Source organism: Lichenostomus cassidix, chromosome 3, assembly GCF_008360975.1.
Source record: "Lichenostomus cassidix isolate B80296 chromosome 3, HeHo_3.0, whole genome shotgun sequence".
In the NCBI taxonomy this organism is placed as follows: Eukaryota; Metazoa; Chordata; class Aves; order Passeriformes; family Meliphagidae; genus Lichenostomus; species Lichenostomus cassidix.
Window position 1 is genome coordinate 72,106,386 of NC_139483.1, and position 26,336 is coordinate 72,132,721.

At 40.8% G+C, this 26,336-nt stretch overlaps 1 protein-coding gene across 1 annotated transcript; it reads left to right on the forward strand.

Moving 5' to 3' along the window:
• The first annotated feature begins 6,913 nt into the window (after positions 1-6,913).
• Positions 6,914-24,418, forward strand: CCNC (cyclin C). The gene is made up of 12 exons (XM_085056277.1): positions 6,914-7,019; positions 7,933-8,039; positions 11,529-11,613; positions 11,859-11,928; positions 13,404-13,455; positions 15,997-16,052; positions 17,339-17,374; positions 18,790-18,881; positions 19,602-19,669; positions 19,950-20,029; positions 21,910-22,028; positions 22,675-24,418. The coding sequence occupies exons 1-12, from the start codon at positions 6,988-6,990 to the stop codon at positions 22,727-22,729; spliced, it is 852 nt and encodes a 283-aa protein (XP_084912403.1). The 5' UTR covers positions 6,914-6,987; the 3' UTR covers positions 22,730-24,418.
• The last annotated feature ends 1,918 nt before the right edge of the window (positions 24,419-26,336 follow it).

The following is a 26,336-nucleotide window of genomic DNA, read 5'->3' on the forward strand; positions in this document are numbered from 1 at the left end:
GGGCCCAGAGAGTAGTGGTGAATGGTGCTGCATCCAGCGTGTGGCCAGTCATTAGTGGGGTTCCCCAAGGCTCAGTTTTGGGGCCAGTCCTGTTTAATATTTTTATCAGTGATTTGTACAAGGGGAACAAGTGTACCCTCAGTAAGTTTGTGGATGAGACTAAGCTGGGTGAGAGTGTTGATCTCCTGGAGAATAGGAAGACTCTGCAGAAAGATCTGGATAGGCTGGATTGATGGGTCAAGGCCAGCTCCATGGAGTTATATGAGGCAAAGTGCTGGGCCCTGTGCTTGGGTCACAACAATCCCAAGCAGAGCTACAGCCTGGAGGCACAGCGGCTGGAAAGCTGCCCAGTGAAAAAGGAACTGGGAGTCCTGGTCAACAGGTGGGTGAACATGAGCCAGCATGTGCCTAGGTGGCCAAGAAGGTCAATGGCATCCTGGCCTGTATCAGCAGTAGTGTGGCCAGCAGGACCAGGGCAATGATTGTCCCGCTGTACTCAGCACCGGTGTGGCCACGCCTCAAGTCCTTGTTCAGTTCTGGGCCCCCCATTAGAAGAAGGACATTGAGGTGTCAGAGTGTGCCCAGAGAAGGGCAACAGAGCTGGTGAAGGGTCTAGAGAGTAAATCATATGAGGTGAGGTTGATGTTCAGACTGGAGAAAAAGGAGGCTCAGGAGAGACCTTATTGATCTCTACAACTGCCTGAAAGGTGGTAGAAGCCAGGTGGGGGTTGGTCTCTTCTCCCAGGCAACTAATGACAGGATAAAGGAAAATGGCTTCAAGCTGTTCTAGGAGAGGTTCAGGTTGGATATCAACAAGAACTTTTTTCATTGAAAGGGTGATTAAGCATTGGAACAGACCACCCAGGGGAGTGGTGGAGTCATCATCCCTGGAATTGTTCAAGAAACAACTGGATGTGGCAGTTTGTGCTACGGTTTTGTTGACATGGTGGTGTTCGGTCAAAGGTTGGACTCAATGATCTTGGAGGTCTTTTCCAACCTTAATGATTCTATGATTCCATAAAAAGTTGGTAAGGGTGCAGAGAGGTACCCCAAGACACCCAGGGATGCAGGTAGGGTAGAGAGGTCTCCTGTCCTGGCTGGGCAGCAGCTGTGGTTAGCCTCCTGACTTCTCAAGAAGCCTTTCATTGCCCATAACTGCTTAATGTTTGTTTAACTGAATGTTTGGGAAGAGGTGAGAGAGAGAGACAAACTCTCCCTGTGAGCTGCAGGCTACCTAAGAGACCCTCAATCCACTATTCATGTCCCAGCAGAGGTCCCCAGTGGAGTGACCCTGGCAACTTGGTCTTCCTTGGAGGCAAAGCCCTCCCTGATAGGACACATGTCCCATGTGAATGGGTGTCTGGCCTGCAGGTTGATCTGTGTGGCTCCTATGGTTTGAAGGACAGCCTGAACACTCATCTCAGCCTGGGCAGGGTGTGCTGCTTGGGATCCAGACCCAGAGGCTGTGCCCTGCACAGAAAGCCTGAGCCATCAGAATGGAGGATGCATTTCAAGCTGACCAGAGGAGGGAAAAAAAAAATCAAACCAACATAACATTGATATGATACTCCATCCTGCATATGTTCCTGCTGCGTGTTTTACTGAGAGGAGGTGGGGTTAAATGCCAGAGTGTCTGTGACCCAGAAAGGAAAACCCTTGGAAATAACTGGCTACTGTGTGGGAATGCTGATGATTTAAGAAAATTATTTTAAGCAAAGGTCAGTAGGAGGTAGCTGAACCATCTATCCTCATTAAGAGGTTCTCACAACAAAGCTGACGGTTTTAATAACACCTCTGTTTCTTGTTTTTTATCTTCTTGTTGTAAACCAGACCATCATTATTTTAAAGTCTTTCCCTCATCTAATGAAATGATCCTGAATATGTTCTACATGGAATATTAAATGGTTGCTTCTGCAGGATTCTGCTTTGTGTGTGTGTGGTGGGAGGGGAAGTGTGTGTGATGGTGCTTCAAAAAAAAATTCTCCAATATAAATCCTTTGCCTCTGAAATTGTCATTCAAGAACAACAGGATCCCTATGTTCAGATACATGCATTACTGAGTGACTGAATTTTTATTTCATATGTATAAACATTATTTGTGGCTACTTCCTGCTGGTTTGACACAGGGTCACATCCAGAGTCACCACTCCTCCAATCCACCTCCTTTGTTGCAAAATATAGCCTAAAAGACCACCATTATTGGGAAAAATATCAGACAACTGTCACATTACCTAACTTAGTGAAATCATAACAAAGGCTTCCATTAGAAGTGACATAACATAAGCTGGAAGGGGTTTTCAATTCCACTTACACTTCTTTTCCCTGTTCCTTCCCTGAAATGTCTCACATTCTCAGCATGTTTTGTGGAAGCTTGATTAAAGTCAGGAAATCTGGTTTTATACCACTCATTCATTTCCCGAGGGGATATTAAATAGCAGAGGGCAAACAAGAATGCTTATTGTCAGATCTGTGAAAAGATACATACTGTTTTCAGTTATTAGATGAATATGTAAACACATGAAAAACCTGGGAGTATCAGTAAAGACTGTTTTTGTGTGCAACTAAGGGAAAGAGATAAAGAAAATATTGTATTTCCATTTGTGGAGGAGGACCCATGAACAAAAAACTGACCATGTATCATCCTATTTATCACGCTATTTATAAGATGTGGATTGGAAGAAGCATTTATTTTAGGGGAAAAAAATCTATCCAACTATCCTGTGTATATTTATATCTAGCAATGGACTATTAAGTATATTCAATATGCTTGTGACGGTTTCTATCAGGGGGGCAGAGGGGGAAGAGATCAGCAAGAGCTGACAGATAATTTCATCTCACAAATACGACAAAGTATAATTTTACCTGCAGGTTCTTGGCTGCAATTTTTTCATTCTATATCTGGATGTCCCTCAGAGCAGCAGCCAGGTCTGAGGCCGAGCAGGAGACATCAGCACACACAGTAAGCACTGAACATCTGTTTCATGGAATCTTCGTTTGCTTGTTTTGACACAAACACACAGAGAGGACAGGGTAAATAAAGGGATCCTCCACACAGCTCTTGGAAAAGAAAGGCTCAAAAGCAATGTCAAGGGGAAAAAGCTCTGCCCTGCCTGCCCCCGCCATGCCCTTGTCCAAGAAAGCATCTCCCAGCTGGGCCTCCAGGGAGATGGAGTCACAGTGGCATCCACACATGGCAATCAGCCCCCCTGCACTGTGGCTCCAAACCAGCCACAGGACTCCTGGCCTGGCAATGGGCATCCCCAGCATGCCCCAGTCTAGAGTAGCCTTTGCCTTTTTGCTCAAGGGATGCTGCAGGGTTGAGAAAGACCCCCCAAAGCACTGGGAGTCCCCTAGGTGCCATTCTGCAAGGAGGATCTCCAGCATGGCAGGATATCCCTTTGTAGGGCACCAGGATGGTGGCTGAGCAGGGCAATTTTTACCCCAAGGAGTCTGTTTCTCTCTGTTGTTGGGTCTGTGGAGCAGGGAGAGTTTCCTTCTCCATAGCTCTGATACCAGTGTGGTCTGCTGCCATGCTATGAAATGGGGTCATGCAATATGAGGTCTGTCCTGCTGGGAAAAAGTCTGGCAGTGGAGCTGTCAAGAATCTGTGGTGCCAAGTGCTCCCATTCCAGTAGTGTTAGACAGCCCCTGTGGTGCCAGATACAGGGCAAGCAGAGCTGTTTCCCATGCCCAGTGTGCAGTGGAGCAATGGTATTTATCATGGCTATGGTAAGTCTCCTGCCCAGTCCCTACTAATTATTTCCTACCGTGCTGCAGTGTAGAATCATTGAATCGTTTAGGTTGGAAAAGACCTTTGAGATCATGAAGTTAACCCAGCACACCAAGTCCACCACTAAACCATGTCCCCAGGTGCCACATGGATATTGACTCCACCACTTCCCTGGGAAGCCCATTCCAACACTTGACAACCAATTTGGTAAAGAAAGTTTTCTTAATATTCAATCTAAAACTCCCCTGCTACAACTTGAGGCCATTTCCTCTTGTCCTACCTCTTGTTTGTTGGGAGAAGAAGCTGACATCACCTGGCTACAACCTCCTTTCAGGGAAGCTGTAGAGAGTTATAAGGTTTCCCCTGAGCTTCCTTTTGTCCAGGCTAATCAACTCCTGCTCCCTCATCTGCTCCTCATAAGACTTGTGCTCTAGACTCTTCACCAGCTCCATTGTTCTTTTTGGACAAGTTGCAGCACCTCAGTGCCCCAGAACTGAACACAGCACTCAAGGTGCAGCCTCTCCCGTGCCAAGTACAGGGGGATGATCACTGCCCTGGTCCTGCTGGCCACACTATTGCTGATACAGGCCAGGATGCCATTGGCTCCTGTTCATCCAGCTGTTGATTGTGCAGAAGCCCAATTCACCATGAGGTAACAAAACACAAGAACTAAATCAGAGCAGCAAAAAGGCTGGGATCGGGTAGAGAAATATGGTGAAAAAAGAGAGATGCTCACTTGATGCGATAACCAGAAGCATGTTTGCTGCTATTTTGGTTGCTCTAGTATGTTCAGTGAGGCAATGACAGGCTTCTCTGTTATACAGCAACCCCTCTCTGCTGACTCCTTGGTGCTGTGATATACTGTGTGTGATGCAGTTGTGGGTGGCTGTGATCCAGCATTTGTTGGCAATCTGGTTCACCTCTTGGTAACATTGACACAGCAGAGTAAGTTCCTTCTCCTACACCCTGAAAAGTCTGGATGGCTTTTTGGAGAAAGGTGTCAGGTCAGAGAGCCTCCACAGACTCCCCACGAAACCCAGCCTCTGGTTTCCTCCTTGCACTGAAAAGGGAAAAGGGTATGCAATATATGTTTTTTCCTACCTCCCTTCCCCACATTCTTCTTATAAACACGGTCTCAAACCTAGAGTCTCTCTGGCATGTCAGAATGGTGTCTCATTGCACCAGCAAAGGCATTTAGAAACACCACTGTCTCCATCTGTCCTGGTTCTGGCCAGGACAGGGTTGTTTTTTGCTGTAGCCGGCATGGCCAGGACCTATAGCTTATTCTATCCCACCTCATGTCATTTTCTGGGGGAAAAGGCACTCTTGCAGGCCAGGATAGCATTGCAAAGGGAGCAGTTGTGCATTGCTGGGGGATTCCACAGGGTGAGCAGTAATTTTTCTTTCCTTGTATACTCTGTCATTAGTATTGTTGCTGTTATTATTCATTTTCTTATCTCATGGCTATTTCCAGTAAATTGTTCTTCTCTCAATCCACGACCTTTACCTTTTGTGCCTCCAATACTGCTCTCCAGCCACCCACAGGGATGGGACAAGGGGATGGGGAAATGTGTGAGTTGTGTGGGTCTGGAGTGGTTTCACTGTGAACATGACATTTGAGAATATAATTTCTAAACCATGACACCATTTTAACCTCTGCATCTTCCCTCTCTGTTTCATAGTTCCTAGTGAAACTCCAGTATCTTAGTTACAATGATCAGCAACAGATCATTGCAGAGTCCTGTGGGACTGTGTTTCAAGAACCTGGAGTTTCACCTTTATAACAGTCTTGGTTAATTAGCAAATTAGGAAACTGCTCTGGAAAGTTGAGGGAATAAAGTGCAAAGATTTAGATAGCAGCTTTAAAGCAAATGAACTTGGATGATAAATTGACTCACATAGAAACAAAAAGGTCCCTTTTCCGGCATCCATATTGGCACACCATACACCAGCTCTATGTGCCAAGGCCCTGAGAGCACATCCAGCCCTGGCTGTCCCTTCCCACCCCCATGGGCTCCCCTAACCCTGCCCAGAACCCCTTCTCAGGCCCCCCAGAGCTGTCAGGCACTGCTGCATGCTGCCAAATGGCATTAATGAACCCCTACCTCCAAAGTGGAGTGGGGTGTTAGTCAGCACATGGACCAGGAGTGCAGACACTTGACCTCCAACCACATCAGTCCCAGCAGCCTTGCCCAGGTCCCTTGGCCATGCACTCCCAGCCATACCAAATGCCAGGCAGGCTTGCTCAGCTGGGAGGTGACGACGAGTTCTTATTTTATGAATCTTGCTGCAAAACTCAGGCGTACTTGCCCTAGTGACATTGCTGCTTGAAGAAATGAATCCCTGTCCCTGCTCACCCCTCCAGGAGTGCTGCACCCCACAGCAGTGCAGGTACAGGCACCCTCAGCTCCTGCCTTGATTCAACCTGCCCATGGCCTGATACATCTCACATGATTGATATATCTTAGTGCACCGTATTGATACATCTCAGGTACCACTCAGAAGCTGAAAGCCAACACAGGATGGAAAGAAAGCTGGAAAGGATTTAGGCACATGTTCTGCCTGTTAATATTTTAAATCTATAATTGTTCCATAATTATTAAGAAAATATCTTTAGAGGCTCTCTGCAATGAGGAAGATTCCAGCATGGAGCAAGCTGAGCCGTGGAAACTGGTAACAGGTAAGTTAAAGGGAAATTTAGGTGCAGTGAACACAGCACAAGACAAGTAATCCCTGGATCTTCCTGGATACTTACAATCGGGACCTTGCTGGGAGAGGGCAGGTTTAGACTGGATAGAGGGAAGCAATCCATTCCATGTGAGGGTGGTGAGGCACTGAAACAAGCTGCCCAGAGAACCTGTGGCTGCCCCATCCCTGGCAGTGTTCAAGGCCCTGCTGTGTTGGACTAGGTGGACTAAGCAACCTGGTCTAGAGGCAGATGTTCCTGCGCATGGCGCGGGGTTGGACTGGGTGGTTTCGGAAAGCCCATCCCGGCCCATCCCGGCCCATCCCGGCCCGTGTCCCTGGCCAGGCAGCCAGCCGCGCTGCGGGGGCCGGCGGGGCGGGCGGAACCCGCGCGCGGGGGAACGGTTCGCAGTGCCGCGTGTTGCCGGCCGGCGCGGCGGCGGCCGCCTCCTCCTTCCTGCTGCCGGCGCGGGGGCGGCGGCGCTGTGGCGGCGGGGCCGGCGGCGCTGTGGCGGCGGGGCCGGGGCATCGCGGGCCCGGGCGCCTCCTCCCCGCTCCGCTCCGCTCCTTCCATGGCCGGCAACTTCTGGCAGAGCTCTCACTAGTGGGTGCCGCGGCCGCGGGGCGCGGGGCGCGGGTGCTGCGGGCCGCCGCGGCGCTCTGTCCATTCATTGCCGGGCCGGGCGGCGGGCACGGCGCTGAAGGGAGGCCCGGGGCGGCCGGGAGCGCCGGGCGGGCGGCGGGGCCTGCTCGCCGCGGGACCCCGGCGGGAGGCGGGCCGGGTGCGGGAGCAGCCCGGGCGGGCCTCGCTCAGCCGCCGCTCGGGAGGCGTTCGGGCGCTCCGGGAGAAGGGTCGCGCCCCGGTGTCGGTGGCCGTGCCACCCCGGGCTCCAGCGGCGCAGTGAGCGCGCTTGGGTCCCTGACGCGCTTGTCCCCAGCGGTGGGGCAGCCGGGGCTCACCTGGGTTGGACATTAGGAAGTGTGATTGGAAATGGAACGGACTGCCCAGGGAGTCACCGTCCCTGGAAGCGTTCAGGGAAGGACTGGACGTGGCACTCTGTGCCAGGGTCAGTTGACAGGGTTGTGTTCGGTCATGGGTTGGACTCGATGATCTCAGAGGTCTTTTCCAACCTAATGAATTCTGTGATTCTGCCCTAAAACATGCTGAGCACGTCAAGGTTTGAATGGTGCCTGTAATGTAATGACCGCAAGATAAACCTTGTTGGTGACTGTCAGGGTCTGAGATCTGTACAGCCAGCTCAGTTTGCTACTGGGAGAGGCTCATCTCAGTCCCTGGTAGTTTTTTGTTGTTTGGGTTTGGGATTTTTTGGGTTTGTTTTTCAGTTGTCTGACTTTTGAAAACCCTGAAGAACAGTTGCCTGAGAAGATAGATTGTGGCTTTGTTAAAGGCAGCGAGCCCTTTAGCCCCGAGCCTCAATCCATAGTGTGTGTTTGTACAGGAGACACTCAGTATAATGTTGATAAAAAGTTGCTGAAATTATTTTCCATTCCTTTAGCTTACAATGGATTTTGGATAAACAAGATCTATTGAAAGAACGCCAGAAAGACTTGAAATTTCTGACTGAAGAAGAATATTGGAAGCTACAGATATTTTTTACTAATGGTAAAAGTTCTTTTTATTTCTGCCATAAAATCCATTTGCCATGTCTAAGTGCAGGTTTGAATTTGCTTAGAGAATATAATGTTTTAATTGTGGTGTTACATATACTTTCACAGCCTGTTTTAACAAAGACTTGGAATATAAATAACATCATCATTTGTTAGTTATATTAACACAATTCCTGGAGAACTTGTGGGCTAATTAGCTGCTTATATAACATTTTAACCTGTGATAAGATAAAACAGTAAATTTTCTTATTTTCAAGAGGTTCTTACCAAAAACATAAAAGGAGGAAAAGCAAGCAGAAACTGCTAAGCTAGTGCATTAAAGGCTCAATATCAAGCATTAGTACTCAGCCTGGGCTTTTGGTGAGTTCTTAGGTTGGCGTAAGTACTTTAGGTGATCTGTGCTGTCTTGTTAAACGGCAGAGTTTGGAAACTTATTTTTGCTCATTTAGATTCTCTAAAACCTGCAACACGGCCTGTGTTTTGCCTTCTGACTGATTTCCCAGCACCAGGTGGCTCTCAAATTGTCCACAAATTTCTGAGAGCTGTTGGCAGGCAGCCTGTTCTATCAGAGAATTTGGGACTTGTATGTGAAGTTGTCTAAGATTTACTTAGGCCTTAACCATCCATTTGAGTGGCCACACCTGAGTATATCAGATTGCAAAGGCACTTAAATTTTCTCTATGCATTTGTTCAATATTTTAAAAAATCTCCTTAAGCAAAGGATATTGCTAACCAGTTACTTGTTTGCAAGCAGCTTTTAAAATATTTTTGCAGCAGTCCTTTAAAGTGCAGAATGCTTATTTTTTCAGCTATGTGGCCAGACTTGAGACAGAGAAGTGACTTTCCCAGGGCCACTGGAAGATATTATGTCAGTGCTGAAATTATATCTGTGAACGATACTTACCTCAGCTTCTCTCTCAGCTTAGTTATTTTTGTAAGAATTGCATGTGCTGTAAACACAATCACTGTGGATACATCTGTGTTCTTGCTTATAGGGCACCAGGAAATCAAGCTAGTAATGATTTACCTATTTGATCCATTCCTGAAATACCTTAAGGTTAAAACCAAGTGTCATAGGTTCATAATACAAAAACAGGCAAAAGGAGAGTTATGGATATTTCTAAAACTATTTTTATGCTAATGTTCATTAGTATTGATTTGAACTGTGAAATATGCTTTTTAAATGTTTCACTTTATTGTTTTTCTTGAGTAATCAAAGCCTCACAAGGTAAACAAGTTAGTTTGGTAGTTTTAGTTTCTGGTTCCCAGGGTCCTTTTCCTTGGTCTCCATGCCTCAGCTGAAGGTATGGTGAGTGACTGAGGCAGCTGGAAAACAGCTCTGCCAGCATCTCCCCTGTGCACATATGAACACAGCCTACCTTGGAGGAGACAGTGGTGCTGGGCTTTCTCCCCTTCTCTAGCAAAGAGGGCAGGACAGTCAGGGACTGCTCTGTGCTCAGGCAGAGCTCGCCGTGTTCAAGCCCTGGATGTATTGTATCACTGCCTGCCTCTGAACAGGGACCCTGCTTTGGGTCGCCCCTTGTGTCCCATCTGCCCTACCTGAGAGCAGATGAGTCTTGGCCACAGCATGTCACATTCAGTGTGTGTCAGCCCAGGAGATGGTTGTTCCCTAAAGCAATTAAAATCTGCATGGAGAGGGGCAATTTCCTGCTGCTTCCTCATTGGAAAACAAGTGCAGTAGATCACTAAGTGATTGTGTGGCTCCCTGCAGCTATGAAGAGAAGGAAAAAGATCATCTGCTAAAGTAGTTTGAAAAAGGAAGCTGATGTTGATTTCTCAGTTGGATCACCAAGTCTTAACTGTTTCTGGTTGGGAAGTGTATTAGTTGTTTTCCGTTTTTGGTTTTGGGCAGAAGCTGTAATACTTGTGTTAGAGGCTACTCAAAATACTCAGATTTAAAACAATCTTTATTAAAGAAACAGAAACACTGAAATCACTTACTTTGTAAACATACAGCAATAAGTAATCCTATAGTTTCTTTTCAAATATTAAAACAGTGATTGCAAGTATTGGACTTTTTCTCAGCATATACAAGCTTCCATTTCATTAAGTCTCTCTAGGCTCTTGTCCATTTTTTTTCCTAAACCACACTTTATTTTTCTCTGACAGCAGATGGCCTAACCATTCCTGAAAATCCCGTGGGAGTAGGAAACATATTTGGAGAATTCTGTTTAGCCTAATACTTGAATTTTTTTGATGCCCTAGTAGTAGGACAGCTTTTTAGCCCCATGGTCAAATTAAAAGGGAAAAATTCTTTCAAATCTCCCAAGATATGCTGATAAAATCTTTAATATTTGCACAGACATTGCACACTGGTTTAACACCCCTTTTGTAAATATTGCTTGTCCTACTGTCACTGTCAAATTAATCCAAATTTGGCATTCTTCTCCTTAGAAAAAGAATGGTATGACACAGACAGGGATTTAATATTGCTTTGGGCATTGCCAGTGGGTGACAAATGTGTACCCTGACTATTCCCAGGGAAAATGTGATAAGAGCATGGGGAAAAAATTCTACTTGAGTGTTTAAGTAGAGACTAAGAATTTAGTGATGACCAGTAACAGAATTGTTTGCTTTTCCCACCAGTGGTCACTGTCTTGGTCTTGCCGTACATATTTTAAATATGTACTTAAGTGTATTTGAAAATACTGGTTTTGACATTTCTCATGAGGGAGGAAAAAAAGAAGAGAGAATCTTCACACAGCCGAGCTGTGCTCAGAATAATGGCGGCGAAGAAGTATGGGAAAAATAACAAGTAACAACCTTATATTTCACTGTGCCATTCTTTATATCCAACCCCTGCTCTTAATCCCAGCTTGATGCATCTCATTTGCTTGGCACCTTTCCTTTGCCTGGGAGGCCAAACAAGAGCTACCTGCACAGATGACACCAGGGTTGTTTCTTGGCCAACTGGCAGAGGACCACCGTGATGGAGCAGCTGACTGCATCCTCTGGTCTCCCACCCCCTCTCCCTAGACTAAATATGTCATTTTTTTAACACCTGCTGCCTCTGCCAAATTTAATGACCGTGTTTGTGTTGGCAGCTTTACTTGTTTGAAAAAAAACCCATCCATTTTGTGTGGCACTGAAGAGCCGTAAATTTATATTTCCTGTGTCTGAACTTGTTTTGCTCTAAAATGGAATACCTGAGCTTTACCCTTCTGAGATTTGTGTTGTCATCTTCTTAAAGGTCATACTCACTTTGTACACGATAAAGTCAAGGTACCTTTCCCTTTTTGAAGGTGTCCCCAAGCTTCAGGAAGCAGCGGTTCTTCACCTGGAGGTCTGTAGGTTTTCAGCAGCGAGTTGTCTCACTAGAGCAACGTGTCTGAACTGAGGGAGAAGACTGTGGTGCTGCTCCTTACAATCCCCAGCACTAGCCATGTTTTGAGACCCTTTGCTATTTGGTGTCAAATTGTTTTAAAAACAACTCAACTCAAGCTTTTGTTCATTTTTTTTTAAGTTATCCAGGCTTTAGGTGAACATCTTAAATTAAGACAACAAGTTATTGCCACTGCTACAGTCTACTTCAAGAGATTCTATGCCAGGTAGGACTGTTTACTATGATGGTACAAGAATAAAACATTTGCTAGGCACATTTTGGTAGCCCTTTAAAAATGCAGTTCTGTATTAAAAACAGTGCCACTTTTGTTTTCTGGATGGTGTAAAGCTTTTATGCTTTAATAAAGTTAACTTAAGCTTTGCTTTTTCAAAAGGAAGTGTGGTGCTCTTAATAGATTAATCGTTCTACATGTATGAAACAACATATTATAATTCTGTTGTAACATTTCAGATATTCCCTAAAAAGTATAGATCCAGTATTAATGGCTCCTACGTGTGTGTTTTTGGCATCCAAAGTAGAGGTATGAAGTATTACAATTTTTTAATGTAAAATTATGTGATGTATGAGAGAAAGAAAACGTTTAGGACTTTTAAATTTTTTGTCTTTCTTCATGCTTTGGGGGTTGAAACCTTCTCTTTTTTGCATAGATTTCTGTAACATTTAAGAAAAGGAGACAGAGAAGGCCTTCAAATGTTATCTTTCACCATTTTGTCTGAATTACTAACCCTGAAGTGCCTCTGAAAATGGAAAAATATATTTTAAATGGCTGTTTCACTGTGACACAGCATCTGTATATTTACGTACACTATATCTTAAATTATGCAGTGTCTCCTTTGTGGTGTGTTTTTCCTTATTTATGAATACTCAAAATTTAAAACTTAATTGGAATTTTTTTCCTAAATATCTTGTTCTATTTCATATAGCAAGGGATACTCAGAGTTTACCACACTTTCATTACTTGAATTAAAAGTATGTTGTAGCTCATGGGCTGTGCTTGAGAAATTATCATGAGGAACTGACCCATCAGGGATAGTGGTGAGAGGGCTCCATGCCTACACCATTGGAACTCCACTTTGAATGTGGCCAAGAGTTAGCATCAGCTGGTGCTGCTTTTAGTCCTCTGTAATGCAGCAAGTTTTGCAGCTGTTTGAGAAGTGTCTGCCTAATGGAAAAAAGGCAAATTGGCCAACTTGTGATAGGTCAGCATGAAGGAATTTTGCAGAGAGAACTCAAATAATAAATGGATGGTAGAAACAGTCCTACTAAACCAGTGTTGACACGTGAAACTGTAGTCTGTACATGTACTGTGACACTTTGCAGTGTTTGGAAGACATGAAGGAAAAGAGAGAGAGTGTTGGAGGGTACTTTTTTATCAACCTGTTAAATAAGCCTTTAAGAAGGTACAGACGTAGAGTGTAGATACACAGAGTGTACATACATAGATGTACCTTAAATTAGAAGTCTGTGTAGCCTTCCTTACACTAAAGCTTCTGCAGCCTTAGAGGGCAGTGGTAGCACTATTAATTCAGCTATGGACTTCTCTGAAAGAACACTGTATACAGAACATTTTCAGGTTGCTGACTGTCTCGGCGTAGGAGCTAAGACTTCATGAAAATGTAATTTGAAAAGGTAGTTCATGACGGGATTCTAAAGACAGTTTTCTCTCTAAATGGGATAAGGAAAAAAAAATACCTTCTTGAAGCCCTCTTTCATATAAAGAGTGTTAGCCAGCTGAGCTTTTGTGCCTTTAGTACCTTTCATAAATCTTTACTATTCCTCGCAAACAACCAAGATACTAATCAATGAAATAGCTCTTTAGCTAAGAGAACCTGTTCACCTTAAGGGGAAAAAAAAAGGGGTGGGGGAAAAAACCCAAATACTACAATGCTGTATAAAGAAGCCCAGTTTAGTAAGAAGCCATAATTTTAATTTGATAACAGTGTGAATGTATGGTGTTTCAGGTGGTTCACCTCATTTACCATTCTTTTTCTTCAGGAATTTGGTGTTGTTTCAAATACAAGGTTGATTTCTGCTGCTACTTCTGTATGTAAGTATCAGTAATTTTTATTATACTCTAGTTAGGTATCTCTGTAGGGAGATCAGTTGGTTTCTTTGCTTGTTTTTAAAAGGTAGCTTTTTATCAAATCATGGAGGACTGTAAGAGCCAGCTAAAACTATTTGCAATAAATAGCTTCTGTTTCCAAATACAGAGACAGAACGGTTCTTTCTGTATTAGTTTTGGTTGATTATGGTTGGAAATTATGCCAGGCATAAGTGAAAACAATAAAGTAAAACTATGGAAATCTATAAATTACTTGGAGTAATAAATAGAATTCTGAACTACTCAAAGATAGAATTGGAAATTTATCTTTTTAATAAGAGGTATGACTTTATGGAAGTACCTGTTTTGAGAATTGTTGGTAGGCTATATACCTTCAATTTTTTAAAATCGTTTTCCTCCATCATAAAATTAGTCTTGGCACATGATATTAATTTCTAAGAATACATTTTGTAACCTATCTATGGTTCACATTGAATTCAATAAAATTACACTGTAGTTACTTAATTCTCTATCTTCCCACTTGCTTTGTATTTCCCAGTTCATGTAACTTACACCTCATCCATCAAAGTCTTAAAGTGATGTCTTCCTTAGCTAAATGCTTTATCTGACCCAGAAGGTCCAGCTGCTCTCAATAGCCAATTCCTGGCTGTGCTCTTGCAAATGTAGGTCAGCGCTTTCAAAATCCCTTGTAGCCATTGAGGGGACAGGTGACTGGCTGCATCTGTAGTCTCCACATTCAGAGAGTGTGTCAGTCCATGGGGCTGGCTGTGTGACAGTTCTGCCACCAGGAGCTGACACACATCTTCAGTGCCAGCATGACCAGGACCGGTAGTGGATTTAGCACTGAGAGTTGCTATTTTTACATCAGAAGCATCATTGTATGGAAGTTTTGATGCATCAGTGAGAAAATTAGATGGGTTTCAGTAAATATGCAGCAGCTGATTTTACTTGGACATCTAGTTCTTTGCTGTGCTGTTTCTCAAAATTCCAGTCTCAGGATCCTGTAGAAGATTTTCCCCACAGCTTTTCCTTCAGACCTAGAAGTCCTGTCAGCCCTGGTAAATACTGTGCATTTCATGGAAGTGGGGGCAAAATGCAACAGGCTTTCTCCAGGCATTCATTAATTTATTCTACCTGGTCTTTGCCAGAATTGTTTTAGTAGCACACAGTGGTTTTTGGGAGGTCTTAATAAAAAAGACAAAAAAAAGATGAGGCAAGACAAGCAAAAGCAAGCTAACAAAAGGGATGACTTATATTATAGTTGGTGGTTTAAGAGGTTTGCTTGCTTTTAGCTAGGTAAAAACGTTAAATTAGTAACACTTGCTTCCTTTGTAAGGAAGATAATCTCAGGCTGGTTTCCAACAACCTCTTCAAAAGGTTTTTGCTCTGTTTCCACATCTCACTAAAAGGACAGCTCCATATGGTGATTGTCTGCAGCTTGCTTTGTGGGAAAAATGCTTTGTCTCCCTATCTTCTTTCTCAAAGTGGTATTTTTTTTACCATGTACTTCTTCAGTTTGCATATGTTTTGAGAAACTCTTTTTATTAATTCTTCTCTTTGTTGAAATAATTAAAATTTCCAACCAGTAGCCCAGTCTTGGTGTCCTACAGCAAATTTTCTAGCGAAGTCCACCATAGGTTTAAATGGTGAAGTCTTTGGTCCGGAGGACTCATGCTTTCCCTTCTTTGACGTGAATGTCATACTGATTTTCTGGAAGTAGTATTGATAGTATAATTTAATAGTATACTGTCTGTCATTAATATAAGGATATTGTCCACTTCCAGGATGTTAAATGTTACCTGTTTTCCTTGGAGGACAAGGACTTGAAATAGATTTTTAAGTGTTTCACTTGTACAAATCTCAAATCCACATCTTCAAATGTTCTTGTTTTTCTTTGTTCAGCATTCTAACATGAAATCCCTCTGGTCTTACATACTAACATGCTTCTTACCAGTACACTAACTGTACTTGTTCTCCTTGTAAAATACACAAAGATTAATTAGATATCTCAGTTGGAGATCATCATTACATCATGGCCCTGCAAGAAGTCTGGCTGTGTTCCCTCACCCTGCCCTTGGGCTTGCTTTTCCAAGACTTTGATAGTTCATTTTAAATTTTGCACGTCGACGGATCAAACCTATGTCATAGGTGAAAATTCCATTTGGATTTAGTGTTGGAACTGAGATCCTGAACATCGGTAGCTGGATAGCTCTCCGAATGATAACTTGTGGGAAGTTAGGTGTCCCTGAACTAGTTGGTGGTTAACCAGAAAGTTTAAAAGTGTCCAAAGCAGTAGTCAAATGTCTGGCTGAGTACCTGTGCAAATCTGGGTTTCAGGTGTATTTCATCTTCAGGATCTTAAATCTTGTAACTTGTCTTTTCTCTTTGAAATACAGACCTTTTGTACTGAAAGCAGTTCTGCTGCCAGATTATTGAAGGGCTATATACAGATGAATTAATAGAAAGGGAAAGAAGTAAAAGTATTAATTACATATTTTTAAACATACTTTTTTCTGTTTACTGTAGTGAAAACTAGGTTTTCATATGCCTTTCCAAAGGAGTTTCCATATAGGATGAACCATGTAAGTATGCTATTTGAAATACAACTTAATCAAATAAATTAATAATTGTTAGCAGGAAATTCTGTCTTTTAAATTATAAAAAATAGAAATTTTCATACTCATATGTCAGAGTTGTTTATGATTAATTTTATATTGAGCAATGAGAACAATGAGAAAGCTGCTTTAAAAAAATTAAAAATCTTGCATAACCTCCTTTCCTTAAATTGTTGACAGGAAAGACAAGGGATGTCATAGGGTGACTGAAATGGTAGCTTTTCTATAGCATGATGATAAAACTGATTTAGGGTTTTTTGAATATTCTTGGTTACAAATACATTGCTGCAGGGGAAGTAAATGGCCTTTGCACCTGGAGTGCTTCCAAGCTTGCACACGTGAGCAGTCGGCTTACAGAAAGCAGTTTTATTTTTGCCTGTAAAAGTTAATGGCTCTTGAAAAACAGTTTTTATTTATTACTTAAAATTTAAATTTACCAGTAGTTTTCAAGGCATTTTCAGTCACAATACTAAGAAGTTTTGTAGTTTTTCTTGAAACCAATTTTGAGCTGTGCTGTAGAATTTTGAAAGTTAAACATCTAATTCGTTTCAGATTGACTGTAACAAATACTATTTTTTTTGTTGGTTTGCTTTTCACTCAATCTAGAAAGCCAGATAATACATCAGAATATAAAATACCTAAGACCTTACAATAAAAATGCACTGCTATTTTACAGATAAAGGCAAATGGAAATACATTTTGGAGTACTGCTTTCATATAGCCAAAGTAGTCCAGTCTTTTCCTTGATGTCGCTAATACATCACCTTCTCTATTGAGAGTGAGAGCTGATTTAATGGATGCAATTGGACAGAATATTTAATATAAAATTAAATCTGAAAATGCTTTGAAAGGCTATTTGGCATGTTAATGGCTTGATGAAGAAGCTCTAATTATACAAATGAATTTCTTTATTGCTGTGAAGCTTTTATGCACTGGGAACAATTTGCTGCTACCAAGTGCTGAAACAAATCAGACAAGTGCTGCCAATGAAGCAGTCTTTCATAGCAAATTTGATGCTAAATATTTAAATTCATTGTTATTTTGACTGGAGTTCAGTTATAATGGTGATAAAGCAATAGCCAATAACAGTTTTATTTTGGTTTGGTTTTATAGTTTCAGATAAAATGCATTTAGGACTGTTGGAAATAGTGTTGAGAATTCCTGTGCATTTGTATTGTTAAACTGTATGTCAGTTAATTCTTTCTGCTGCCTGAAACATGCTGCTTATTAACTGTGATTTTGCTTCTTTACAGATATTAGAATGTGAATTCTATCTCTTAGAATTAATGGTAGGTTGGGTTTTTTGGTGAAACTGCTTCTGGTTTTGGGAGAGAGGTAACTGTATCTGTCCTGTTGCAGAGACTGGGATGTCATTGTCCTTGTTTCCCTAGATGGAATGGACAATCATGACCATAAAGAGTTGTGTTCTTTCTATGCCCTCCTCTTCTTGCCTGGAAGAACCTGGGGCTACACATACATGTTCTAGCAGAAGGTGTGGGTACCATCCCATTCAGGCTAGTCTATAACAACCTAAAAATTCAAATAATCTTGTAGGAAGTGAGATATGAGGTTTGAATCCTGTGAGGAAGAAACCAAAGTCAGGCCTCCCATTTTCTGAGATGGTGCTGTAACTATTCGGCTGTTGGATGAAAGGAGCACAATATGACATTTTCTTCCAGACCCTTTTAAAGAAAGGAGCCATACCTGCTTTTTGTAAACATTGCTATCCCATTGCTGTGTTTGCTTGGGTAGCTGAAAGGGTGCAACCCAGGTTTCTTAGGGAGCTTGGGTAAAGTGGTGCCTGATTTCTGCATATGGCTTGGGCTTGGCTGGGTTAAGCACTGAACTCTAGTACTGGAGTAGTTCTGCTCAACTGCAGAGTAAAAGAGAGAGAAACCAGGAAGCAGCTTAGTGAGTTAGTCAGCAGATGAGAGAATATATTTTGGGAACTGAACACAGAGGAGGTCAGATCAAATTTTTTGTTTGTACCTACAATAACTTGTTTAATACAGTTTTTAGATTCCTGTTTAGATTTAGTCCTCGATACCTCTACTATACATGGCAGTAATTCTTGAGTTTTGTATACAGGAGTTTTTGCACAAGCAACTGCATTTACAAGAAGTTATGTTTTGGGGATTTACTTATTTTTCCACTATGCTATGCAATATATAGTGTGTGCAGTAACAGTGTTTCACTTAAGTAATTTCAGCACATGTAACTTAATGAGGCTTTTCCCTGTAGTATCCATACAGTTGGCTGCTTTCAGCAAGAGAATTATTCCTTCTTGTTTACCTGGACCCAAAATGGGGGGATTTGAGAGCAGTGGAGTTTTTCTTTTCTTTCTTTCCAAACCAGCGTCAGTTATTTTGGCATGCTTTCCATGTGTGGTATGTAGTAACAGACTGTTTTCTGGCAGCGTTTTGTATTTCCAAGTGGGAATTACGGGTTTGTAAGCAAATGAGGTTTCAGTGTGCTGCAGATGTGGCTCTCTGGGTCTCTTAGGGGAAGGACATTGACAGACTGGCAACTGTGCTATGTAATGGTATTCTAGAGAGAGCACTGCCCTCATTAGAGCAGGGATAGGTGTCAGAATGCTACTTAAAAAAATAATCAGTAATTGACTTGTAAACTAAATGTTTTAATATGAAATGACAACATGCTCTGCATTGTAATCCAACTTCTATCCCACTGACATTTTTCCTAGGACTGCTGTTTGATAGTATATCATCCTTATAGACCTTTGCTCCAATATGTGCAAGATATGGGCCAAGAAGACATGCTGCTACCTCTCGCATGGTAATGAAGACAATGGATATAGTTCCTCTTTCATCAGGAAAGCAAGTGTTTAACAGTTATGCTTCAAAGGTGGTTAAGCTTTTGCTGAACCAAGCAGGCTTAGCCATATTTGAATACAAGTGCTCTAGTTAACCTGTGCAGGTATATGTCCCTGACTTAGCTTGTTCTGTGTTTAACCCTGTAATGATTTTACTTTGCAGTGGTCTAATTTTTACTTTTTAGACTAGCTCTAGTAGCATAATTTTAGCATTACTGAATGGAGACAATGAGTAGAGGAAATCTCTTTTCTATCAGCATTGTCTTTCTGTTGTAACTTATCATGGGAGGTAGGAACAATATATAGGGTTTTTATATGTGTTAGCAGAATGCTGTAACTATTTCAAGTACAGAAAGAGAGTAGAAATTCTACTTTTATGTTGTTACTTATTTGTGAAAGAGATATTATTTTATGGTATACATCAACATCCGCTGCAGAAAGACATTTATGGTACTAAAAGAGTGTTAACAAATGGACTTCTGCTGTGACTGCAAGGGAAGAAAGGAAAGGCTTTAAGAGATTTTTACAAGGGAAAATATCTCTTTCCTTGATGTTCCACCCTGCAGCCTCACTGCTTTGACCATCTGGAAAACTGACAAAATATTTGTAAACTAACAGCAGTTTTTGAAGGAATATAGTCTAAAGGTGAATAGGAAGATACTTACAAGTTCTTTTTTGCACAGGAGGATAGTGAATGACACATATAGAACTGATCTTTGTCTGCTGTACCCTCCTTTCATGATAGCTCTAGGTAAGTAACAGGTAATGTCTCCTGTCATGTTTAACTGGCTATGTTCCGTGCACTGTCCCATCACAGGTATTCCTCAGAGTGCCCTCATAAGGTTCTTCAGGTTGTATTTCATACAGCACTGACACTGTAGCCTTGCAAATTAAAAAGTCTGAAAGAAAAGTCAGATAATTAATCCCAAGTTTGCTCCATTGAACTGTATAGGGTTTATAAAAAATGGAATGTTTCTAACTGTATTGGGAGTGTATCTTTGTTCAATATCCATGTCACCTGGTCTTTGCAGCTTGCCTACATGTGGCCTGTGTTGTCCAGCAGAAGGATGCAAGGCAATGGTTCGCTGAGCTGTCTGTTGATATGGAAAAGGTACTCTGTTTTTATTCCCACCATTTGTTACAGACTGACCAGAAATGTTAGTCATGGTTGTCTTACACATCTGTGAAACTGATTTGAACTTAATTCAGTGATCTTGTGAGACACGGTTGTAGTTAGGCAGATCTCTTTGGAAGGGAGACAGTGTCAGGTTATTTGGTTATCACCCTGCTCTGAAAGGCAAGACAAAACTGTTACATAACTGAAGAGCATTGCCAGTGTTACAATTTTCCAGACAGAAATACAAACCCAGTATCTTTTATGTTATTTGCCAGAAAAAGAATTCCCAGCATCTTTCCATCATACAAGATTGTCAGTACAAGTTTGACTTTTAAGTTCAAGTGATTTTCTGATTCACCTTTCAGTATCATGCCAACATACTATTCTCATTTTCTCCCATGTGTGTGCAGAGTGTAGCACAGTGCAGAACATTTTTGACACTTTTAGGATGTCTAGCACCGCAGCTTCAATCAGTGCTAAACAGGGAGACACCAAGATCATTCAGCTGGGTTCCCTGCTAATGCAAAGGCCATGTCAAATAATCCCCTTCATTAATTTATTAGGTTTCTGGGTACAGTTGTCCTTATACTGAAGATGTTCTTCATCTTCATTAGTTTCTTTTACTTTTTAGGTTGACTTCTTTAATGTGTGTTTAGTTCCAGCATGCAAATCAAAGTAGTACTCATATTCCTTATCACACTGTTTCACTTAGCACGTATTTTTTTCAGTCTTTTTTTGAAACTGAGAATCTGGAATTAAATAGCCTGTTATGGATGAGATGTATCATTTCCCTCTGTGCCCTTGGTATTGCCCTTTATCCCACTGATGTTATCATAGCATTGTGTTTGTATTCCAGGATTTGTCTTGAAATTTAAACACAATATGTATGCTATGCCTCATTGAGAGCTCTGAGAATTATGCTGTCATGCATTTAAAAGCAGGGTGATAATAAACTGGCAGCAGAGGAGAACCAACGTATATTTAATAGATAAAATTACCTTAAGCTTGATACTGAACATATTTGAATGTTTACATGTATTGATTCTTATGTCAGTGATACAGCCTAAGCTTGGCTTTTTCCACATGAACACCATGGACTTCTTCACCAACTATGACTTTTGTTTCAAGGACTTAATCAAAGTTCTTAATCAAAAAGAAGAAAGAAGTCTACTTTATTTATTTAGAGAATGATGAAACATATTATGAACGAAACATTCTCCAGCTTTTACGTAGAATATTGCACTAGAAATTTAATAGGAAATTAAGGTAGATAGGAAGTGTCCAAACTGGTATGGAATGCTTTTACTTCCAGTAGTGGAATATGAAGTGTCAACAATTCTCATTATATGTACATAAGACTATAAGAAGTATTGAAAAACTCCTTGGCTCTGTTTCTTGGAAGGAAAGAATTCAGATTAATGTTTGGTGGTTTTGAGCTTTTGTTTTCCCACATTGTGTCCCTAATACATATAGAACATTGATAATGATCAATTACTGTATTGATAATCCATGGTCATATAGCTGCAGTCATGCTGCCGGTGTCTGTCTTTTCCCAGGAGCTTAGTTATGTGACAGTAGTTGCAAATAAATAAATTTTAAAAAAGGTATTTCGATTGCAGGGGAAGAGAAACAGTAAATACAGTTGAAAGGGAAAGTATTCTGTTCAAGCTTCAGTTCACAATTAAATCAAAAAACTATCTAAATGCTTTGGTGCGACCAGGTTGAGTGTGAGAAAGCTCTGTTTATGGTATGAAAATTGTGTTGTTTAGTATCAGTTTGGGGCATGTTTAGTTAATTGCACACTTAAACTGGCTGTGACAAAGACAAAATCACTATCGTGCCTGACCTTAGGATCTCTTTTCTTTCTAACACAGATTTTAGAAATAATCAGGGTTATTCTGAAACTGTATGAGCAGTGGAAGAACTTTGATGAGAGGAAAGAGATGGCTACTATTCTTAGTAAAATGCCTAAACCAAAACCACCTCCAAACAGGTACTGTACTTCCATCCTGTATTACATCTTTCATATGCAAAAACTAGATTACTATCTTAAGAATGTGTAAATGTTTAATTCAAGGTATAGCGTATGTTTTTACAGTGCAGATATTTCTGATACAAAACCAGCCTGATTGTTCAGGAGCTAGTGAGAAGCATAACATTCATTGTCTTATGGAGAGTGTTAATGTGATTAGAATGTGATCAATACAGCTCAGCAAATGTAAGGAACCCCAGTGTGAGTGTCAGGCCAGATTCAATGGAACTGGGCCTGCTTGATGTCGTATTTAATTACTGTGATTAAATATCACTGTTGGGAATCTGCACATGCAAATTCCTGTGCACATGCTTATGTAATGTGAACTTTGCAATGTTGACTTCAGAAGTAGGCAGCTTCATGGGCATATATGGAAATTATTATTCACATAAATATGGTGAAGTTATTTATGCATACTGAGAATAACCTTTGCATTTTTTAATGAAACTGAGCAGAATATTTTGACCTGTTTGTGTATATGTTGAAGTATTTTCTTTCAAAAGGTTTTTATTACTTTCAGAATATTGTATTTTTTAATTAAAAAAAAGGATAAAAATGTAATATGATGCTTCTTACTTAAGAGACATGTTTTTGTTTTATTCAACAGTGAAGGAGAACAGGGTCCAAATGGTAGCCAGAACTCTAGTTATAGCCAATCTTAAGGCATTCCAAAGAATTTCTTTATGGACCACTTTGACTCAAGACATCCTGGGATCTTTCCTGTGTTCATGAAATGGACAGAAGGTTTTCATAACATCTTTGACAAAGAACTCGAAGAATAAATAGCTTGTTTGTGTCAAGCATTTTGAAAGCTTTTTCTCTAAAACTACATCATTTTCTCTGACGCTGGAGCAAATGTGCTAGGATTTTTCAGTGTAAGGAATCAAATTTTAAACCAAGCTGCAAAAGATTAACATTTTTCACTCAAAATAAATAGTTCATTATTGGTTTTATTTGCATTGAAGTTAACTATTTTTAGAGCGACAGTAACCCGAGGCCTAAGCGTAACTGTATTAATGACTTGTGTTGTCTTCGTTTTGTTTGTGACTGAAGGAAGGTAGTGCACTGTATGTTGAACCTATCCATTACCTTCAGTTTTATTGATTTTAAAAAAGTAAATACAGATTCTGCAACAAGTAACACACAGTCCTTCAGAAACAAATGTCTAGAAGAGCCTGTAAAGAATATTGTTACATTTTTAGTGAAAGCTGCAGGAAAAAAATCAGTTTTCTATTTTTGGATTTAAAAAAGCTGTATTCCTCAATATATCTACTTGGTGGTTTTTGCCATGATACATTGCAGCCCAGCTTACCAGAGAAGTGCAATATGTATAGTGATTCTGCAGTTTTCTGAAACATTTCAAGTGTTAGGAATTAAGAAAATCCAACATACTTTGGTTTTGCTTTTTTTCTTCAAATAAATGTACTGTATGGTACAATCGGAATATTTCACAATCGAGCACAAATCTGGATATAATTGCTATTTTTTATGGTGGATTTTTTTGTTGAAAATATATACACTGTTAGTCTGCCTTCACTGTTAGTGTGAATTTGTGTGGTTCATTAGAGAGTTTATTTAAGAGGATCAAGTGTTTGGTGAGCTTCATACTGGCTAATTTTAATTGGGATGTTAGGAGCAACTCTAGAATAACTGAAATGGGATTCCTTGGTTAACTTTGTGCTGGAGAAGATGAGATTCCTTCAAACAGAAGGCCATATCCTGCGTTCCTTACTCAGGCAGATATCCCACTAAAGACAGGAATTGGCCTAAATTGATTTATTGATTTTTTTTGGTTTTTTTTTTTTTAAGATAACTTTGTTTGCAATTAAGTTCTGTATGGTTTTATTTTGAATGATAATGCCAACTTGCCCAAGTATAGAAGTTGAATGATAAAGCTCAGTAACTTTTTTTTCCTGAAATAACACATTTCAGTGGTCTGAAATATTGGAGGGAGATTCTTGAAAACGTGTGCTCTGTGATGTGTCTTGGTTCAAAAAGCTGGTCCATTTAAAAAAACCCACCTGTTTTTGCAAATACCTGTCTTTGTAATTGGCTGGTCATTCAGTGAAATATAACTGAAGTGGTTTTGCATGTAGCCCATTAGGCTGCTAGCATTTATTTCTTTCAGGTTATTTCCATAAACCATTAGGTGAACCAGCCCCAAACACTTTGGTGAGATGGGAAATATACACATTTTGGTCTTTGCTACTTGGTTGCCATTTGATCCATACCTTTTATAGACACTTGATTGATGAAGTGGAATTTGGCTATTTTGCTTTCATTTTTTCAAGTCTAAAATGTGCTATTTGTAATGTGGACTTGGGGAGTAGAAATAAATCAAAGCAACTTGACCTCTGTTGTGTGGAGTTCTTAAACAGGAACTATTCTTCAGTAAGCATCAGTCTTCTCAGATATACCACAGTACCTGCCAAGAAAGTTCATGTTTTGGAGCTGGGAAATTAATGAATTCTGGCTAGAGTGAATAAATTTTTTCTTGTTGCTTGAGAGCCTTTGCAGACTTTACTTCACACGTAAATTACAATGGGACCTAAACCTTAGAGCTAAAATGTCAGGCATTTCTTGATGGTACCTAGAAATTTCTTAAGGCATTTCTCTGCTGGAAAGATGAGACTAATTTTACCAGCTGTGATTCCAGCAAAAAGAGTGAAAGGCAGTAAAGTGCAGTCAAACAAGCTGGATTCAGTGATGGCAGTTTTAAAAAGAAAGATGTAAATTTGAACAACAGGAAATGGAACATAGTGTGAATTCAACATTTTTGCTACCATGCAGACAGGAAAAACAAAAATCACCCTTCTTGTGCTTCACTTCAAATGAGAAGTGCATAAAAATGTGTATTATTGAAAGAGAGGTAGCTGAAAGTTTTCACATATGGCAACAGGTGACTAAGAAGTGCCAAAGCAAACACAAGCCATCTATGCTAAAAGAGTTAAGCAAAAATCCCAAAGGAAACAAACTGGATCAGACAAGTTATTTAACTCGAGCCCCATCATTTGAAAAGCACATTAGGAAGGATCATGTAATTTGACAAGATACAGTTTGTGAAACATCTTGCAAAAAAATAAAAAAGGAAAATAAAAAAGAGGTGTACTCCTTCGTTCAGAAAAGACAGCGGGGGGGGGGCGGGGGGTGAAGGGCGGGGTTGGTCTGGAAAAATCGTGGATGTTGTGAAGACTGACGAGGTGACAACTGCTCACTAACAGAAGCCAGAGCAGCTGATGAATACATGCAAGTTGGGAAGCAACAAAAGGAAAGATTTCTCACCACTGCTGTGTCTGCTGGGAGTTTGTTGAAAATTTACAAATACCCAAATATACTAAGACATGCAAAGCCTGAAAGAAGTATTGAAGCACTCTGAGTTGTAAATGAGAGTAATCTGGAGGTTATATCCCTAAGTACTAAGCCTCTTTTATGGTCTTCCTCAGATATTTATTACCAGTTGCTGCCAAACAGAAAATAATGGGCTAGATAGATCTTGGTGTGACACAGTATAACTTGTTTATTTTCTGTGGTTATGTAGTTTTAAGTGCTCCCAACAAACTTTAACGTAGCTACAAAAGGAAGTACTGGCTGCTCAGTGCAATACCAGAAATTTCATACCTTTTTCCAGACATCTTACACAGTCCTGAACTTCAGTGCTAGGACTTAAGCTTTCTAGAGGTCAAAGCAATTCGCCTGTGCAAGTTTCCCTGAGCTGCTGACAGCATTAAATAAATTAAAACAAACAAACCCAAACTTGAAGTTATGACTTTGCAAATTTTTAGGTGGGGATGGGTTGGTATGTTTTTTAAAGATAAGACATGAAAGCTACTGTACGTAAAAGAAGGAAAGGAGTTTAGTAACTAGCTTGGACACCTCCAATTTTCCAGCCTAAAACTATTACCTCTCTGTAACAGTAACTTCAACGACAGGCATGTTCTCACTTGATATGGAGTTGCTGAGAGAACAGAAGTTTTTAACTGAGTCTTACAGCATTCTGGGCTCAGAAGCAGATCTGCGTATAAAAGTGGATATACTTTTAAAATAAGGAATCATACAGCATTTTCAACAGTGAGTCTTCTAGAATCAGGATAGGTACCCTTTTGTATTTTCTGACCAGTAATGATGTTTTGGCCTTACAATCGCATATTACAAACCTGATAATTTGTACTCTACTTGTGCTCTTTGATGACACAGCTACTATTTAAAAATTTCATCTACATGTGAAATATAATAAATCTGTACTTAGGGCAGTCACCCCAATACCACTGG

Excerpts from the sequence above, each read along its gene's own strand:
- CCNC (XM_085056277.1), top strand. The coding sequence starts at position 6,988 with ATGGCCGGCAACTTCTGGCAGAGCTCTCACTA. Across the intron at positions 16,053-17,338 it reads TTCCATATAGGATGAACCAT|ATATTAGAATGTGAATTCTA; the intron begins GTAAGTATGCTA and ends GCTTCTTTACAG. Across the intron at positions 19,670-19,949 it reads TCCTTTCATGATAGCTCTAG|CTTGCCTACATGTGGCCTGT; the intron begins GTAAGTAACAGG and ends TGGTCTTTGCAG.